This window comes from Hylobates moloch, unplaced genomic scaffold (genome assembly GCF_009828535.3).
Source record: "Hylobates moloch isolate HMO894 unplaced genomic scaffold, HMol_V3 SCAFFOLD_8, whole genome shotgun sequence".
In the NCBI taxonomy this organism is placed as follows: domain Eukaryota; kingdom Metazoa; phylum Chordata; class Mammalia; order Primates; family Hylobatidae; genus Hylobates; species Hylobates moloch.
Window position 1 is genome coordinate 71,051,442 of NW_026652283.1, and position 20,536 is coordinate 71,071,977.

The following is a 20,536-nucleotide window of genomic DNA, read 5'->3' on the forward strand; positions in this document are numbered from 1 at the left end:
TGTAATAATAGAAATAAAGTGTACTATAAATGTAACATGCTTGAATCATCCTGAAACCACCCTCACCATCCCAAGTCTGTGGAAAAATTGTCTTCCACAAAGCCAGTCCCTGGTGCCAAAATAGGTTGGAGACCGCTGATCTACAGCACCTGTAAGAAATTGATCAGATCTTTGAGTCCACTTCCTTGTTTACAGAATCACATCCCAGAAACACTGACACTCACAGGAATTTGGGCAGAGGAATGGCACAGACAGGAAAAAGCATGTGGGTGACACTGATGAAGGTGCTACTCTATTTCTGAGATAACTTCCATCTCCAGATCTTTTGCTCTGCATATATTTCCCAAATTACCTTAAAAACTTTTTCTTTTTTTTTTTTTTTGTTTTTTTTTTTGGGGATGGAGTCTTGCTCTGTCACCAAGGCTGGAGCGCAATGGTGCCATCTCAGCTCACTGCAACCTCTGCCTCCCAGGTTCAAGTGATTCTCCCACCTGAGCCTCCTGAGTAGCTGGGATTACAAGCGTGCACCACCACACCAGCTAATTTTTGTATTTTTAGTAGAGATGAGGTTTCGCCATGTTTGCCAGGCTGGTCTCGAACTCCTGACCTCAGGTAATCCGCCTGCCTTGGCTTCCCAAAGTGCTAGGATTACAGGCGTGAGCCACCGCACCCAACCTTAAAAACTTTAACTTTCAAAGTGTAACAATAACATCAAGCTGTCTCTTTAACTATAAAGATAATGGCTTTTCCAAACTCTGTCAGTACCCAAATGGGAGAGGATATGTGTTACTTCTAACTAAAAATGATCTGCCATTAAGATAAAAAGATTCTTTAGAAGCAAGATAGTAACTGACTAAAATTAATGCAGTGACCAAAAAGGAGAGCTATTAGTGTGAGAATAAATGAACAGAACAGTTTTCTCCATATTAAGGACCATCAAATATGACAGGAACAATCAGCCTTTATACTGAGAGCACACACCCAATTCCACAAGACACATCTTCAGAATGGTATTTTTAACCCCGTATAAGCTTATGTTAAAGGTGCAAAATGTGTTCTCCCTGACCTGTAACCTGCTCTGGATCTTAGCTATCATCTGAAAATCTGTCAGTTCCAGCTCTAACACCTATGGTCAGATTCTTTAGTAAAGCATGCTCCCCATTTCCAGCATGCAACAAGATTCTGAGTTAGTGTCATCCAGAGAGATACCTGCCACCAAGTAAGCAGTGCACCCACACCAAAGCTTCAACCATCCTCCCTCCAGACCCCCAAAAGGCAGAGCACTAAACTACGATGCCAGTTAGTATGGAGGGAAGCACAGCCCCATCACCATGCACTGTAGGCAGGCTGGTATATTTACTTGTGATTGACATCAGCTGTGATGGTCTCTGACTTCCCATTTGTAGTACTGCTATGTGGGAATAAATAAGCATTAATGGGAATGGAAGCAAATCAAACAATAACAATGAAATGGAGTTGCAAAATATACTTGATTGAATGGTATATTTTTATGGTAAATCATAAATTTGTCCCAAGAGACCAAAAGGGGGTAAAAAAATAAAAATAAAAATAAAACTCAATGGCCAAAGATGAAACATGAGGACAATGTGACATGCCAAGAGCAAGCTTGTTGACAATACAGAGCCCAAAAGTGGCCTTGGACTGGGAGATGAAAGCTACCACTGCTGCTTCTTGTAAAACCAGTTATGTACCAGTAAATTCCAATGTTCAGTGTTCTCTAACATTTTATTATTTTTCTTGAGATGGAGTCTCACTCTGTCACCCAAGCCGGAGTGCAGTGGTACAGTCTCAGATTACTGAAACTTCTCCCTCCTGGGTTCAAGCAATTCTCCTGCCTCAGCCACCCAAGTAGCTGGGATACAGGTGTGCGCTACCACGCCCAGCTAATTTTGTATATTTAGTAGAGACAGGTTTTCACCATGTTGGCCAGGCTGGTCTTGAACTTCTAACCTCAGGTAATCTGCCTGCCTCAGTCTCCCAAAATACTGGGATTACAGGCACGAACCACCGTGCCCAGCCCAATATTTTACCATTTATTGAGGCATTCTTGCAGCCAGCCATCTTATCCATTAGGAATATAAATTAAATGGCAGAACACTTTTTACATAAGTATGGATATATCAGATGATTCAGAAAGGGAAATTTTAGGTGCCAGTGAAGGTTTCATCATAAAATACAAGATTTAGGCTGAGCGCAATAGCTCACACCTGTAATCCCAGCACTTTGGGTGGCTGAGGCAGATGTATTGTTTAAGCCCAGGAGGTGAAGGTTGCAGTGAGCCAAGATCGCGCCACTGCACTCCAGCCTGGGTGACAGAGCAAGACCTTGTCTTAAAAAAAAAAAAAAAAAAAAAGATTGGATGGACATGGCAGATCACGCCTGTAATCCCAGCACTTTGGGAGGCCAAAGCGGGCGGATCACCTGAGGTCAGGGGTTCGGGACTAGCCTGACCAACATGGTGAAATTCTGTCTCTACTAAAAATACAAAAATTAGCTGGGCTTTATGGCAGGCGAGTGTAACCCCAGCTACTTGGGAGGCTGAGGCAGAAGAATCACATGAACCCAGGAGGCAGAGGTTGCAGTGGGCAGAGATTATTGCACTCCAGCCTGGGTGACAAGAGTGAAACTATCTCCAAAAAACAAACAAACAAACAAAAAAACAGATTTAGCTGAAAAGTACTTTATCTTGGATTTAAATAACTACAATACCTTCTTTTTTTAACTTCTCAAAACCAAGGTCATTTCTAAAGTATCAGTGAATCTAATTGACATTTACTTCTCTTCTAGACACCTTCCTCAGTGACCTGAAAGTGCTACAGTGAAAACTGCCATTGGACTACAATTTGTAGGTAGCCTGGGGGTGGTGGGGCTACAAGTGGGTCTCACAGACAGTACTATTAACAGTAGTGAGGTCGGCCGGACCCAGTGGCTCACACCTGTAATCCCAGCACTTTGGGAGGCTAAGGCGGGCAGATCACAATGTCAGGAGATCGAGAGCACTCTGGCCAACATGGTGAAAGCCCATCTCTACTAAAAATACAAAAATTAGCTGGGTGTGGAGGCGTGTGCCTGTATAGTCCCTGCTACTCGGGAGGCTGAGGTAGGAGAATCGATTGAACATGGGAGATGGAGGCTGCAGTGAGCTGAGATTGCGCCACTGCACTCCAACCTGATGACAAAGCAAGATTCTGTCTCAAAAAAAAAAAAAAAAAAAAATAGTGGTGAGGCCACAGATATATGGGCAGCAACAAACAATCCTCTGTGTGTGGCTGAAGGACTTGTCCTGTGGTATAGTGTGTTACTGATGGGCTTTAACCATATGGCACACCAAAAAAAAATATCTTCTGATCATTATTTAGTAGAAGTCTTTTTGCTGTCACGGTGGCAATGTTTCCAAAAAATAAAAATTAAAAAAAGAGAGATTTGAAAGACTCCTCTTCACAAGAAAGTAAAACAATCATTCTCTTTGTAATAGGCAAGGCTACTGTTATTTCACATCAGGAACTGTTCACACATCAAAACTTTGCTTTTTAAAAAAGATCTAGGAATACAGAGAGAGAGAGAGAAAGAAGTCCAAGAGGAAAAGTCCAAGAAAGCATTCATACAAAAGAGAAAAGACACTGACTTACCGCGGAATTGCTGGAAGGCGAGAGCCATTTTCATCTATGAAGTGGCCCCCTGCATTGAGGACCCAGCAATGATGAAGGGACATCAAAGCATGCCTTGCAGTAGTAGGGTTGTCTTTCCCATTCTGACTATCAGCATTCTTTAATGGGGAAAACTCATCTTCTCGCAATACTTCATATACCACAAACTTCCTAGAGCGAAACCATATAAAGACCTCTTTATTATGAAACTGCATACACAGCTTCTAACCCTTTAACATTAGCTAAGGCTTTGGTCTCAACAATAGGCTTTCCTATTCCAATCTGAATGATGAATAAAATATTGCTCACCCTTGGACTAAAGAAAGTTGAAATTTTCTTTTTCAATGCAAAAGAGAAATTATTTTCCCCCTCAACTATAGAACAGTTCATCCTAAGCCAGAAAGATTAGAAATCTTAATGTACAAAGATCACATTAGTATGTGTTCTGGAAAAAAAAAAAAACAGGCAAAAAAGATGATTTAGAAATGGAAAGATTAATTTCATTTTATTTATTTATGTTTTTTTTTTTTTGAGACGGAGTCTCACTCTGTCACACAGGCTGGAGTGCGGTGGCGCAATCTCAGCTCACTGCAACCTCTCCTCCTAGGTTCAAGAGATTCTCTCACCTCAGCCTCCTGAGTAGCTGGGACTTCAGGCATGCACCACCACACCTGGCTAATTTTTGTACTGTTAGTAGAGACAGGGTTTCACCATGTTGGCCAGGCTGGTATCCAACTCCTTGGCCTCAAGTCATCCACCCGCCTCAGCCTCCCAAACTGCTGGAATTACAGGTGTGAGCCACCATGCATTAACTTTATACAGCTTATCTGTCTTTCTCATTTTTGCACTTGTCAAATTCTGAGACAAGCATCTCAACATCAAATGTGATCTTTATAGAGAGCTATATAATCTAAAAACATGTTTACTGGAACATCTATTCACAGGACAGTAAGAAGATATCCTAAATACAAAACGAGACAATTCTTTATCTTAGCCTTTTCAGTTTCTCATCCAAAATAAATGACTTTAACAACTTTACAGGAGACCAAGGCGGGCGTAGTGGCTCAAGCCTGTAATCCCAGCACTTTGGGCGGCCGAGATGGGAAGATGCTTGTGGCTACAAGTTTGAGACCCGCCTGCTCAACATGGCAAGACCCCATCTCATTTAACAAATAAATAAATATATATATGAAAAAAACTTTATAGGAGCCAGAAACTAGTCGATTTAAAAAAAAAAAAAAGTTGTACTCATAGGCAACTCAGATCACACTCCTGCTTTTATTCTAGAGAACCATAATGAATCCAGACTACATACTCATAATCAAAATGCCATGTGAGATATGTGCTATCAAATGTTTCCTGAAAACAGTTTCATGCCTAAGGGAGTGAAAAGCAGCATTTTAAGACATTTATTTAACCTTATTGGTACTATTCAAAGCATACTTTGCAAACTGGAAGATGTCAAAGACAAATTTTTCCATCTTTATTCCATTGGGTTTGTCTGGCTTAATTAACTGTCCTTGGGTATCCACATAAGGAATCTTCTTTTGAGCCACATGGTGCTGCAACTGAGGTTCATAAACACTAAGAGGCAGGAGGAGAAAAGATATAATCATGTTCCAGATTTAAAATGCCAGAAAATCTTATAACACTCAGGAGCAAATGTGTCAACAACCAATACTAAGATTTTCAAAGTGAAGAGCATTTAAGTTTCAGTTCATAAATAGTAAATGAATAGCTTTCCCCCAATCATCTCTTTATATTTAAAAAAAAAATCAAATAACGGTCTCCACTAAAACTGTGTACATGTGCATTTAAACTGTATTCATTACAAATGCCTTAAAACTGTATATGTGTACATTAAAAAATGCATTGTTACTATGGATGAAACAATAACACAGCTACAAATGGCATAGAATGGGAAATATTCTGGAACTGGAGTTGATATTCTAAAGTAATGCGCATTAACTTTTTAAAAAGTAGACAGTCATCTTGAACGTCTAAAAGCTAAGTGAAATCGATAGTGAGAATGTCCTTCATTTAAAACTATGGTGGGATAAAATAGCTCTTATTTTATCCTTTGTAGCACTACCTGCTGATTTTCATGCAGGTGTCAAGTAATTTCTTCACTGTTTAGCACACTAGTTTCTAAATGCCAGCCTGGGAATCAGCTGAATTAGAACTTTGTGGGCAGCTTTCTAAAAATATAGATGCCCCAAACCCACCTCCTGAAATTCAGTTGGTGTAAGGTGAACATCTGTATTCTTAAAAAGCTCACAGTTGTGGTAAAGAAAGTTTCATTTCTTATGCTTTGCTTCAACAGAACCTAGCACATAGTTGGGGGTGGGAGGGTGAGAAGGGAGAAATGCTTTGGCCTCCCATTAATGTGCTGGGGAATGGGCTCCAATGATTCCCACCTTACAATACATCTTACTAAAAACAATCACAAAATGAGATAAATGTCCATTTGATAAGTGATCCTCAGGAAAGATGAATTCTGTGGGATATAGACTTGGGGTGTCTGCATCCCTCTCAAGTGTCAGTTTCTGATTAACAATAAATACAATTTTAAAAGGCCCCCATCTTGCCCATACTTGACAACATCTCTCAGAAATGGTACAGTGAAGAAATGGTTGGCAATGTTCCCCGCATTGAACAGCAGTCGTCCATCTGAGCTTCGTTTTTGAGCTGTTGCCAGGGAAATCTCACTATATTCTACCACCTGGTAAACTCCATCCACTCGGCAAACCACTCCAACTGGTTCTGTAGGGTTCGTCTTCTCTACCACCTGTCCACCAAAGAAAGACAACAGTAGAGGAAGAAATCGAATTAAATGTTTCTTTGGAGATTTGCCATTGTCAAAAATGACATTTACAATTTTGCTTACACTGAAAGGTATAAAGCCAAGAAGAATCTTGAACTTTAGACAATCAAGTATCCATCTTTATATACCTTGACAGGCACTTTCCAACCGGAAATGAGGTACATTATTTCCTTCCTACTTATCACCTAACTAAACCTTGGGCTAGAAATTCCATCATATACATATATCTAGCACAGAGTAAATCACATTGGACTGGGAATAATTAAATCAGGAGTCAACATCCCCCATGTACCTTGTACTTTTTATTTAATTTATCCTTAACCACACTCAATTACTTTGATAATAAATAAAATGAAATTTCTGTGGGATTCACAAGACAAAAGACCTAAGTTAGGCATTTTGTCTCTCATTTTGTATTGCCCGATATTTCATTTGAAAATAGCATTTCTTTAATTTTCATTAGTGAATATGGCATTTTCCTTTTTTTCAGGGACCTTAGTAGGAAGTAAAGGGGTTTACAGCAGGCAGGTCCCTAGCCTCCCACTCCAACTTTAATCAGAAAACCCACCCATATTTATCTGTTTTGTATACTCAATTTTGTTTGAAATAAGTGATTCTATACTTCAAAAAAATAATTTTGAAAACCAGTGATGTGATAATTTATCAATGGCTCTGGGCTGATGGGGAGCTGAGAAAAGAGGGTACACTAAAATCAGAGGGAAAATGTAAGAATATGTAATTTTTAAAAACCTCACAGGTGATTTTGGTATGCCACCACACTAATCCCACACATCACTGACTTAAGTGTTTAGAAGAAGATTATAAAAGAACTATATGCAATGCACTAACATAAAATCAAGGTTCAGATAAGATAAATTTCCAACCGAAGAATCAAACAATAAAAAATATTTGTCAACCTAGGCAACAAGGTGAAACCCTGGCTTCTATTTAAAAAATAAAAAAATTAGCCAGGCGTGGTGGCATGCTGGAGTCTCAGCTACTGAGGAAAGAGGATTACCTGAGTCTGGGGAGGTTGAGGCTACAGTGAAACGTGATTGCGCCACTGCACTCCACTCCAGCCTGGGCAACAGAGTAAGACCCTGTCTCAAAAATCCCTATCTATTTGAAGGTATTGTTTTGTTTGTCCAGTCTAATTATCAATTCAGCATGCTTCAAAATATGTTTAAAACTCTGTCCCCAATTTGACAAGTCTATCCTAAGTAGACATGAAATTATATTAATAAAGTTAAAACTTCTCTTCAACAACTGATTTCTTAAAATAAATACAGTTAGTAACAGTCTCATCCAGAAAACTAAAGGCACTATTGAGAACTTCGTTTACACAGCAATTAGAGATATAGGCACTGAGTCCAGCTCAGTGAGGCAGGGCTTGCTGGATAAGTAAGCCTGCTGTGTGGTTCACTGTTTGCCACCCTGAAAGGAACACAGTTCTTAATGAAAAGAAACTTTCTACCGAGGAAGTAGATTAAACTGAAGGGGAACATTATGCAACAAATTATTTAAATCAATCACGGGCCTATTTACAATTCTTATCTACCAATCCATCACCACCTCTTACTTCGTGTACTCTACCTACAGTAGGTATCTTACTAGGCAGGGAATTTGGGATAGATTTCCCTTATTCTCTCTCTTTTTTTTTTAATGCACACAGGTTTCTTTTCCAGTCACCACTCCCAACCAGCCATAAAAATAAAAATATGCATATTCACATTTTACATTTCCCAAAGGTTTACTTCTATGGCAACTATTAACCTCTAAATATTTTAAAAGTCTACATTACAGAAGAAAGCATTTGTAAACTGCATGAAGTGGGAATCCATTTATATTATACAGAAAAGATATAAAGTATAGAACAGGCATGGTAGCTCACACCTATAATCTCAGCACTTTGGGAGGCTGAGGTGGGTGTATCACCTGAGGTCAGGAGTTCAAGACCAGCCTGGCCAACATGGTGAAACCCCACCTCTACTGAAAATTTAAAAAAAAATTAGCCAGGCATCGTGGCAGGCACCGTAATCCCAGAGATTCGGGAGGCTGAGGCAGAAGAATCACTTGAACCTGGGAGGCAGAGATCGCAGTTGGCCAAGATTGCGCCCCACTGCACTCCAGCTGGGGCAACAAGAGAAAGACTCCATCTCCAAAAAAAAAGAAAAAAAAAAGATATACAGTATAAACTTAAAAGGTTTAATCAATATTTCATAAGTTTAATCCAGAAAAACTGAGTCCAGGGCCAGGCACAGTGGCTCACACCTATAATCCCAGCACTCCGGGAGGCCAAGGCAGGTGGATCACTTGAGGTCAGGAGTTAAGAGACCAGCCTGGCCAACATGGTAAATTAGCCAGGTGTGGTGGCACATGCCCGTAATCCCAGCTACTTGGGAGGCTGAGCAGGAGGATCACTTGAACCCAGTAGGCAGAGGTTGCAGTGAGCTGAAAGAAAAGCTGAGTCCAAAATAACACTTTAACCTCAGAGTTACTATAATTGCTTTACAAAATGATCTTCGATTAACAATGGTTCCTACCTTTTTAACTTTGTACTTTTGCAAACTACCTCATTCTTTCAGTCTTTTCTCATGTTCTTCACTCCATAAAAAGTACTTAATGCACCAAGACAGGGGCCTATTAAAGTACTGCAGGCCAGGCATGGTGGTTCACACCTGTAATCCCAGCACTTTGGAAGGCTCAGGCAGGCAGATCGCCTGAGCCCAGGATTTCAAGACCAGCCTGGGCAACATAGCAAAACCCCATCTCTACAAAAAAATACAAAAATTAGCCAGGCATGGTGCCGGGCGCCTGTAGTCTCAGCTACTCAGGAGGCTGAGGTGAAAGGATCACCTGAACCCAGGAGGTCGAGGCTGCAGTGAAGCCATGATAATGCCACTGCATATCCAGCCTGGGTGGCAGAGTGAGACCCTGTCTCAAAATAAATAAATACAATAAAAATAAAGTACTGCAAATAATTCTACTACCACACTATGAATCATCCCCTAACTTAGGTGTTTTAAAATACATATTTTAATGCTTTGATTTTCTTATTTTAAAAGGGCAGGGGAGCAATTATGTAAACAGCTTCTAACATTTCTAAAAGATTTTAATATATGCCAGTGTAGTCATATTTTGGTTCCATCTGAATATTTACTTATTCATTCACTGAATGACTACTACATTACATGCCAGACACAGGACTAAACAGTGAGTGTCTTTGCAAGGAAGACTGGGTCTGAATTTATCCTACAGAGCCCACAGGTAATGGAGAGGAGTGACTTAACACTTGCATCTTTGCGTGATTAGTGTACTCACAAAAGTTAGCACACCAGTTTAAAGATTTTTGAACTGTCAGCAAAAACTAATCTAAAGAGTATGGTTCTATAATGTAATATAATGTAAGACTAGGAAGCTGGGAAAGATGAACTCTAATCCTGGCTCTGTTAATGTGATAAAGAACCTTGAGCCCGAGTCTTATAAAGTACTAGAACTCTGGCCGGGTGCAGTGGCTCACGCCTGTAATCCCAGCACTTTGGGAGGCCAAAGCAGGCAGATTATCTGGGGTCAGAAGTTCAAGACCAGCCTGGGCAACATAGTGAAACCCTGTCTCTACTAAAAATACAAAAAGACCCAGAAAAATTAACCAGGCGTGGTGCTGCATGCCTGTGGTACCAGCTACTCCAGAGGCTGAGGCAGGAGAATTGCTGAGCCTGGAGGTAGAAGTTGCAGTGAGCCAAGATCGCATCACTGCAATACAGCCTAGGCAACAGAGCCAGACCCTGTCAAATAAATAAATAAATAAACAAATAAAGTACTAGAACTCAGGATTCTCATTTCTGAGATCAAAGGGGTTGACCAGATGATCTCTGGGGTCCCTTCCAGGTTGAACACTCTCTGATTGCATAAAGTTTAAATTGGTTCTGAAGCTCGTAACAGTAAAATTTTAAGTTTCTATTTTAGAAAGAAAGAGTGACACCGGCTGGGCACAGTGGCTCACGCCTGCAATCCCAGCACTTTGGGAGGCTGAGGCGGGTGGATCATGAGGTCAGGCGTTTGAGACCAGCCTGGCCAACATAGTGAAACCCCGTCTGTACTAAAAATACAAAAAAATTTGCTGGGCCTGGTGGTGGGTGCCTATAATCCCAGTTACTTGGGAGGCTGAAGCAGGAGAGAATTGCTTGAACCTGGGAGGCGGAGGTTGCAGTGAGCCAAGATCATGCCACTGCACTCCAGCCCAGGCGACAGTGCGAGACTCCGTCTCAAAAAAAAAAAAAAAAAAAAAGAGTGACACCAAATGGAAGGCGTATGCCTGTGACCCCAGCTACTGGGGAGGGTGAGGCAGGAAAATCACTTGAACCCAGGAGGCAGAGGTTGCAGTGAGCTGAGATCCTGCCACTGCACTCCAGCCTGGATGACACAGTGAGTCTGTGGCTAAAAAAAAAGAAAAAATACAGTTCAGATACTCACAGAGTATTGGAACAGATAGTCTTAAATAAATGAACTAAACCAACTCTTATTTTCAGAGTCCAGAGGAGGCTTATTAGGTCTATCAGCTTAATCTCTCAAAACTTATATCAGTAAATTTAAGATTTCGGCTTCCAATGTGACTTTGCATAAAATTTCTAGATTAACTTTGAGAGAAATAACTTCTTTGGCAGATCTTCTTTTTAAATACAGATATTTCAAAATAATTTGAAATCGAATTTGTTTTTGCCAGAAGCCTATATGGTTACTGCTTTTGGTAGAAAGGTCTTCCTTTTGCATCACAATTATAAAATTATTCTAATTTTCTTCTAATACCTTTATGGTTTCATTTTTAAATATTTAACTGTGTAATCCACCTAAAACTGATATTTGTATGAGCTTTGACAGAGAGATCTTACTTTATTGTTAGCCAGTTATTTCATTATTTCCTCCACTGATTCGAAATGCCATCTTTTATAAAATATGTTCTTCTTATACATACACAGATGTGTTTTTGACTGACCTACTCCATTTTCATTGATCTGTCATTCTATTCTGGTTCTAGTACCACACTCTTTAAATTTACAATTCCTTTTAATGCTTGATAGATTGTCTTCGGCTCCCTTTCCTCCCTTATCTTCATCCTTTTTCAACATTTTCCTGGCCACCTTTACATGTTTATTCTAAACTTTGCAATCGTTCTGTCAAGTGTCCCCAAAATAGTCTCACTGAGATTTTGACTGGGATTTTATTATACTGTTTTTGATGAAAATAGATACCTTTACAGACTTCTAGTAATGTTTATATCAGTATTTTTAAGGTTTCCAAAGTGTTTTTAAAGGTTTGCATGTTTGCTGTCTATTTTATTTCTAGCTATAATATATATATTTTTTGCTACCATAAAGACATGCCATCATCTATACAACTAAAAACGTGTTGAAAAGTACAATGCCAAGAACAGTCTCATTACATATCATTACAAACCTCCCTCCAACTTAGTATCAGTCTGTGTGTGGTCATTCAAGCAGTTATTCATCTCTTTAATTGTCCTTATGCCCAACTTGCATATTTCTATCTTATTCGAAAGAACATCATAAGATACCTTGTCACCTAACTTAGGAAGTCTAAATCTGTTATTTCTACCACATTTTCCTTACCTACTCCAATAACTTTGTCACAGGAAAAGAGGGGTTAATCTGATTGAACACAATTTGATATTAATGAATCCAACCCAGGTCTAGTGATGACCACTTTCCCAAGTACTTACAAATCCTCCTCACATAGTTTAAACTCTTACCTGTGATAAGTATACAACATTACTTCTAGAATCAAGTCTTGCCAATTTAAGAAAAAAAGTGGGTGTGAGACCTTTTAGTTACTTTAGAGAGATAAATGGTTCTAAAATATTCAAATCACCCTAACAAACTTGATTTGACTTCTGGAATGCATATATCACAGAGAAAGACCATCAAAAGCCTCACCATAGTTGAGAAAGGCATTACCTTTGCTCCACAGTCTGCTCCTTTCTGAATGCAAAATCCAATGAACCGTGGGTCTGCCACCTTTACTAATATGTTGTCAACACAATAGACATGAATGCTCCAAATGCCTCTTTGCTCCATATCCTCCACAATATTCTGGGCTGCAAGCGCCCGATAAAGACCACCATTCCCATCTGAAAAACAAAATAGCCCATTAGTAGCACATCAAAATCCATTATAAAGGTAACACAAAGATTGTTTCCAAACTAGGGTTAAGATCCCTAAAAAACAAAATTCGCTTTACAAAGGCAAGAAAACTGAATATCCATAAGGAAGGAATCAGGTGTCAAAAAAATTAAACTATAGGATTTTGAAGGTTACTTAGCATTAACTATCCAGAGAATAACACTATCAATGTAAGATCAGGCAACCCCAAAAACCATATCTTTCTTTTTAACTCAGCCCCTTTTAGTAATATATTGTATGATATAAAATCATACAATATATTTTATCAGGCAACAATTATTTCATAACATTTCAAGTTTCATTAACATTTGTATGATTCAAGTTAGCTCTGTATTTATAACCCCAACGCTGACAATTTCACCCATCTCAAAAATAAAAATACGTATTTTGTATCAAATCATTTGTTAAAAAAAACAGATTGATATGAAGGCCTAAGGTGATTTAAACTAGATATAAATAAGGCCTCTTCTTTCTCCATCTATTTATAATGCTGCTTTAATGTACTTTGTCCAATAACAACCTTAACCATAGCTTAAGTGATGAAAAATTAGACAACTTCACAAAATACAGCTAAGAATAGTAACTCTTCCATTAACCAAAAGAATTAAGATGAAATAAAAGCCTACATCTAGAGAGCACCACTGCTAATATTATTAATTTCTTTTCAGCCTTTCCTCCAAGTACAGATTCTCATAAATATAAATCTGTCAGTACGTCTATTTTTGTATATTGAGGTTGTAATCAGGGTCACTGAACGTGGCTACACAGGCAATACACTGTTCAATTCTAGTGGGTCCCATTAACAAACCATGATGTGTATGCACTGGAACTGTGCAAAGCAGTGGCCCTAATCATAGACTGTATGCAGTTTTTTATTTTGCATTCTCTTACTTAACTTGCTGAAATAATGTTTAGCATTTAATGCCACCAATTATTTTAATGCTATTTAAGAATTAATGCTATTTATAAACTATAATTTAGCCTCTCATTTATTAAATAGCATATGGTTTCCAAGTTTTCACTATAATAAACAATGTAGCCATGAACACTGCAGTATACATAAAATATTTGCTATATGGCTGGGCACGGTGGCTCACGCCTGTAATCCCAGCATTTTGGGAGGCCAAGGCAGGTAGATCATTTGAGGTCAGGAGTTTGAGACCAGCCTAGCCAACATGGCAAAACCCCTTCTCTACAAAAAAATACAAAAACTTAGCTGGGCGTGGTGGTGCGTGCCTGTAATCCCAGCTACTCAGGAGGCTGAGGCGGCAGAATCACTTGAACCCAGTAGGCAGAGGTTGCAGTGAGCCGAGATTGCGCCACTGCACTCCAACCTGGGCAACAGAGTGAGACTCTGTCTCAAAAATTTAAAAAAATAAAAAAATTAAATACTTGTTATAGAGAAAGAATACCCTGAATGCTCCTCAAATTGCTCCATAGAGCAGACACCCACAACAAGCATAAAAGTGTATCTATTACACCAACAGGCATTTTCATCTTTTTAAATTATTTCCAAGCCGCAAAAAACACATATATATTAATGTTTAAATATCCAAATCACCATGTTAAAAAGAAAATCAACATTTGATGATTTATGTTGTTATCCTTTCTAGTCACCATTAAATAAGGACGATTACAAACCTGGAGCCATAGAAACTTTGTTCTTCTCTTCCAAAATAATTTTCCCATCAAAACTCATGGCGGGGAGCATTCCTTGCTGAAAAAAGATTACATTCTCTTTTTTTAAACCAAAGTACTTGTGCTTGGTGAAGAACTCCTTTGTAGATTCCATTGTTCTGCCACTGGTCATTATATACCTTACAAGAGAAAATCAGATTTTCTAAGCAATCGTGCTAGGTGGACTAGGGCAAAATAAAGTTTCGTCTATTTCCTAAGCTAAAGATACCTTTGAAAGCACTTGCTTATTATTTTGAGTTCCTTCATATTTTTCCTGGGTAAGACACATTCATTAGCTGTTACCCAAGGGGAATTTCTTTCAGTAATTTCATCAACTCTTAGGTATGAAATAAATCTACTTACAATATTAAACATACTAAACATACCTCCTTCAAGAGAACCTATAAAATGGCTTAAGTAGACATTTTAGAACTCTGTGAAAGTGTATTTTAAATTTGAAATGCCTATTCTGAATAAACAGGAAGAAAAGGGTAATTGTAATACAGTTTAATGATCTCTTGGGGTTCTTTTTATTGAAATTTGAAATGCAATCTAGGCTCTGCTAACCCTCCATTTAAAAATCATAAAAGTATAATTATACTTTCTGTTGTCACAAAAATCCAACCCATGCTAGTGTGGCAAAAAAGAAAAAAATTATTTCTAAAACTATAATTAGTGACTGTGGTAGCTTTTGCCCTTACTAGAATGTAAACTACATGTAAGAAGGGATTTTTGTCTGTTTGGGTTACTGACTTATCCTCAACACCTAGAAAGAGATACTCAATTAATATTTGTTAAATGAATAAACAAAATGGTATAATTTCATACCACAGGAGGTATCTGTCTATTTAACAAATTATCCTGGATATTTTGAACTTTAGGTACAAAAGGTTTGGATATATTTAGAAGATGACAGAAGAAGTGGCTAAACTTCTCTGCATAAGAACAGAAATTCTGAGTTGTGAAGAGATGGAAGAAAGAGAGAGAAGAAAATTCAACATGATAGTAGGAGGCCAGGGCTGTAAGTAGAATGTTGGCCACTTAGAACACAGACATTCCTCCAAATTCCCCACAGGAATCAAGATGAACAAACCAGTTCACAGCAGACCAGTACTCGTGGTGAGAAGAGCTAGAAAAGCTACAAAAATTACAAAAAGCAGTTTTTTAAAGACATCAGAGAGCTTCAGAGGCAAAATAGATTGGAACTATAAGTCCAGAGACAGAATCTTTCAAAAGGGAACTGAGGCTGTACAGTTGCCTTGTCCTGAGGGCATCTGCTGACTTGGGGTACAGGCTAGTGGTGAATATGGCTTGGACCAAAGGCTGCTGCTAGGGGACAGAAACTAGTAGAGCTTTTGTTGATCACATGGGACTGAAATAACAAGATAGGGACTTGGGGGACCTCAAACACACAGCTGATTTTCCCCTCAAAACATGCTAACTTCCAAAACTGCTCGGGGAAAGAGATTAAAGAGCTGAACCAAAAACTTATAAAAAGCAGAGCAGGATCTTCTGTAATCTCTTGGTTCTTAGGAAACTAACACTGGCTGGACACACTGGCTCACACCTGTAATCCCAGCATTTTGGGAGGTCGAGGTGGGCAGATCACTTGAGCTCAGGAATTTGAGACCAGAACCCTGTCTCTACAAAAAATACAAAAAAAATAGCCGGGCGCGGTGGCTCATGCCTGTAATCTCAGCACTTTGAGAGGCTGAGGTGGGCAGATCACGAGGTCAGGAGTTCAAGACCAGCTTGACCAACAAGGTGAAACTCCATCTCTACTAAAAATACAAAAATTAGCCAGGTGTGGTGGTGCGCACCTGTAATGCCAGCTACTCAGGAGGCTGAGGCAGGAGAACCGCTTGAACCCGGGAGGCAGGGGTTGCAGTGAGCCAAAATCGCACCACTGCACTCCAACCTGGGGACAGAGCAAGACTCCCTCTCAAAAAAAAAAAAAAAATTAGCCAGGCATGGTGGCAGGTGCCTGTATTCCCAGCTACTGGGGAGGCTGAGGTGGGAGGATGGCTTGAGACCAGAAGGCAAAGGTGACAGTCAGCTAAGACTACACTACTGCACTCCAGCCTGGGTGACTAAGACAGACCCTGTCTCAAAAAAAAAAAAAAAAGGGAAGGAACTAACACTGACCAAGGTGGAGGCCCTGAGAACCTGAGAATACAGCATACTAGTAGAGGCTGAGGACACAAGCATGGCCCATAGCACAGAAGTCAATGCAGCTTTCACCTGGTGTGAATGTGGAAGAGGCGCATGGGTGTGGGAGAGCTAAATAACCTGGTACTTGAAAATATGAGTTTCTAGATGCAGAGAGCTCACTGAGTACTTTAAGGTACTCAGTTAGGAATGTAAAAGTTGGCAGTAAGTATATATTACTTATTAAGTCAATAGTAGTCATCTATCAAGCAATAATATTAGTACTTTTAACATATATAGTAAATTATATCCCCCAAGAAAATCAACAGTAACAAGAAATATGTCTGTGAGTGAATAAAGTATACATGCATTTTGAATATTATAAAACAATATATGTTCAGACATACTCCAATAATGAGACATATCTTACCATGGAATAATGCATTTGTTGCCATAATATTTTTCAGCAACCTGTTGTAGCTTCAGGATACGCTCTGCTTGAATCTGAAAAAGTGTCTTACGGGATGGCAAACCAACATCATACATCCCCTTAGGATATGCAACGCCGAGTCTTGTCCCCTGCCCACCAGCTAGAAGAAGAACTGCTACTTTATTCTGAGAAATCTGGAAAAGTCCTAGAAAAGAAAACACTTGTATCACAAAATCTCTACAATTCAACACTTTAGTATTAAATATACATAGGTAGCAGCAAAGACTCATCAAAGGGGAAGTAAGGCTATACAGCTGCCTTGTCTTAAGGTCATTTGCTGATTTGGGGTACAGGCTAGTGGTGGAGAATCTGGCTTGGACAAAAGCCTGCTTGCTGCTTTTATTGATCACACGGGACTGAAATAACAAGATAGGGGCTTATTGACATAAGGCACAGAGAACACAGAATCTACACAGAATTGTGGATGACTACCTTGCTAATAAAAACATTTCTATTATTAAAAAAATTAAATTTATATAACCCAACCGAACACCAAACAATGAACGATGCATTTTAATGAACTAAATATTTTTTGCTGATAATGTCAGGAGGTAAGAACCGAGAGATATAATAAATGTTTCGCAAAAACTTGATGACTAATTGATGTGGCAAGTCAAGAAAAACATAGAATAAAGAAAATACCAAAGTTTCAGGATGAATGATGACACTGTCAAATTACCTCCAGCCTATAATAAATAATCAATGAGCACACAAATATAGCAGGTAAGCTACATAAAGAAAATAAATCTTCAGTTAGGAAAGTAGTAGAGTATAACGGGTGAGAACTCAGGCTCTGAAGTTAGGATTTCTGGTTTGAAACCCAACTCAACAGAATAAGCTTGGGGTATCACCTGCAAAGGGCATCAGAAGTCTTTATAGGGTGATGGAAATGTGCTTATGTTGATTGGGATGGTAGTTATATGAGTATACATTTGTTAAAACATAAAATTGGCTGGGCACAGTGGCTCAATCCAGCACTTTGGGAGGCCGCGGCAGGTGGATCACCTGAGGTCAGGAGTTCGAGAGCAGTCTGGCCAACATGGCGAAACCTGTCTCTACTAAAGATACAAAAATTAGCCGGGAATAGTGGCACACACCTGTAGGGTGAAATGGGAGAATTGCTTGAACCCAGAAGGCAGAGGCTGCAGTGAGCCGAGATCGCGCCACTGCACTCCAGCCTGGGTGACAGAGCGAGACCCAAAAAATAAAAACAAAATACAAAAACAAAACTACGAGACAGGGAGATCACGTGAAGCCAGGAGTTCAAGACCAGACCAGGCTGGCCAACAAGGCGAAACCCCATCTCTACTAAAAATACAAAAATTAGCCAGGCATGGTGGTGCATGCCTGTAATCCCAACTACTCAGGAGGCTGAGGCATGAGAATTGCTTGAACCTAGGAGGCAGAGGTTGCAGTGAGCTAAGACTGTACCACTGCACTCCAGCCCGGGTGACAGTAAAACTCTATCTCAAAAACAAAGCAAAACCAAAAGGTACAACTAGTGCATTTTATTACATGTAAATATATATTAATTTATTAAAATGCCTTTTGTAGGCTGGGCACAGTGGCTCACACCTGTAATCCCAGCACTTTGGGAGGCCAAGGCGGGAGGATTACCTGAAGTCAGGAGTTCAAGACTAGCCTGACCAACATGGCGAAACCCCATCTCTACTAAAAATACAAAAATTAGCCAGGCACGGTGGCAAGCACCTGTAATCCCAGCTACTCAGGAGGCTGAGACAGGAGAATCACTTGAACCCGGGAGGTGGAGGTTGCAGTGAGCCGAGGTCGTGCAACTGCACTCTAGCCTGGGCGACAGAGCGGGACTCTAAAGTCTCAAAAATAAATAAACAAAATGCCTTTTTAAAAAATGGGCCATCTATACCAGCTAAGAAGAATATAAGACTCAGACTATCTTCATTACTGATTTATTTCTTTGGTCTGGAAGCCTGTCAATTTTTGCCAGTTGAATATTCAGCAATAAGTAGTCATCAAGCATAATGTTTGAATAAAAATGTTATTCTTCGAACCAAAATAAATTCAAGATGATTTGAGATCCAAATGCAAATAAATGTAACTATAAAAGCTACAAAAGAGCTCTCAGTCTGAATTTAAAAAAAAAAAAATCTTGCCATAATCCATTCCTAAGACCCATCTTATCATTCAAAAGTGGACAGTCTCAGTACCACAAGGCAGAGTAGCTTGTGAGAAGAGGCTATGTGGAAATTGGGTCTCTGGCAAGCTAGAAAAACTATAAAATTAAAGCCATGGTAAACAGTTTTGTTCTTGTTTTCTGAGTTTCATACTTTCATTAGAATTCTTAGAAATTTTGTGAACAAACCTGGCCACTGGCCACAATTGTAGGCTAAGCCAGACGACGCAGTCAGTGATGGCAACTATCAATTATTATTTTAATATCCTTAGGTAATGTGGGTTTATTTCATTTACCAACTTTGTGCTTTGTTTTTGACATATTGGGTTTTCTTAAAGCTAATACACTAGTAGGTCAACAACATAAAGAAAAATAAACCTGGCCAGGTGTAGTGGCTCACACCTGTAATCTCAACACTTTGGAAGGCCACAGTGGGCGAATCACCTGAGGTCAGGAGTTCAAGACCAGCCTGGCCAACATGGTGAAACCCCGTCTCTACTAAAAATACAAAAATTAGCTGGGTGTGTTGGTGCCTGCCTGTAATCCCAGCTGCTCAGGAGGCTGAGGTAGACGAATTGCTTGAACCCAGGAGGCGGAGGCTGCAGTGAGCCGAGATCATGCCACTGCACTCCAGCTTGGGCAACAGAGTGAGACTCCATCTCAAAAAAAAAAAAAAAAAAGAAAGAAAGAAAAGAAAAAAATAAACTCATTATAAATTTAGAGCCAGTTCGGACTCTATTCTTCCTTTATTAGTAAGTATAGTCCAAGAACATTATTCAGCAATCACTCCAGCTATTTCTTCTTTTTTTTTTTTTGAGACAGATCCTCACACCGTCACCCAGGCTGGAGTGCAGTGGCACAACCTTGGCTTACTGCAACCTCTGCCTCCTGGGTTCAAGTGATCCTCCCACCTCAGCCTCCGATATAGCTGAGACTACAGGTGCATACCAACACACTTAGCTAATTTTTGTATTTTTAGTAGAGACAGGGGTCTCACCATGTTGCCCAGGCTGGTCTTGAACTCCTGGGCTCAAGTGATCTGCCCACCTCAGCCTCCCAAAGTGCTGGGATTACAGACATGAGCCACCCTGCCCAGCCTATTCCAGCTATTTTTTCAATTTAAAAACCCAACAGCACATTATATATTTTCATAATTTTCACCTTTGATATGAAGCTGACCTTAGCTATCTGAGAGTTAAATCTTCTTTCTTCCTTCCCTAAAACCAGAATTGTCCTCATTAACTCCATAGCATTTAATTGTACCTCATCAGAATTTGAAAATAAGAACATAAAATCAGGTGTACCAAAATAGAACCCAAAATAGTAACTATAATCTAAGAGGCAGTTACTGTGTAATTTTCACCACTTTAGAGATAATAA

At 39.5% G+C, this 20,536-nt stretch overlaps 1 protein-coding gene across 7 annotated transcripts in view; it reads right to left on the reverse strand.

The window, feature by feature from the left end:
- UAP1 (UDP-N-acetylglucosamine pyrophosphorylase 1) overlaps nt 1–20,536 on the reverse strand; it is a 38,672-nt gene that overhangs the window by 5,661 nt on the left and 12,475 nt on the right. For 6 of the 7 annotated variants that reach the window (XM_058442330.1, XM_032161135.2, XM_032161136.2 and 3 more), the window contains 6 exons: nt 16,945–17,149; nt 14,331–14,506; nt 12,465–12,637; nt 6,263–6,456; nt 5,112–5,252; nt 3,651–3,839 (listed from right to left, as the gene is read on the reverse strand). In XM_058442330.1, coding sequence (XP_058298313.1) covers nt 3,651–3,839; nt 5,112–5,252; nt 6,263–6,456; nt 12,465–12,637; nt 14,331–14,506; nt 16,945–17,149 — 1,078 coding nt within the window. Of the gene's footprint in view, nt 1–1,360; nt 1,412–3,650; nt 3,840–5,111; nt 5,253–6,262; nt 6,457–12,464; nt 12,638–14,330; nt 14,507–16,944; nt 17,150–20,536 lie in introns of all 7 variants that reach the window. The other variant, XM_032161132.2, reaches the window with a different exon arrangement.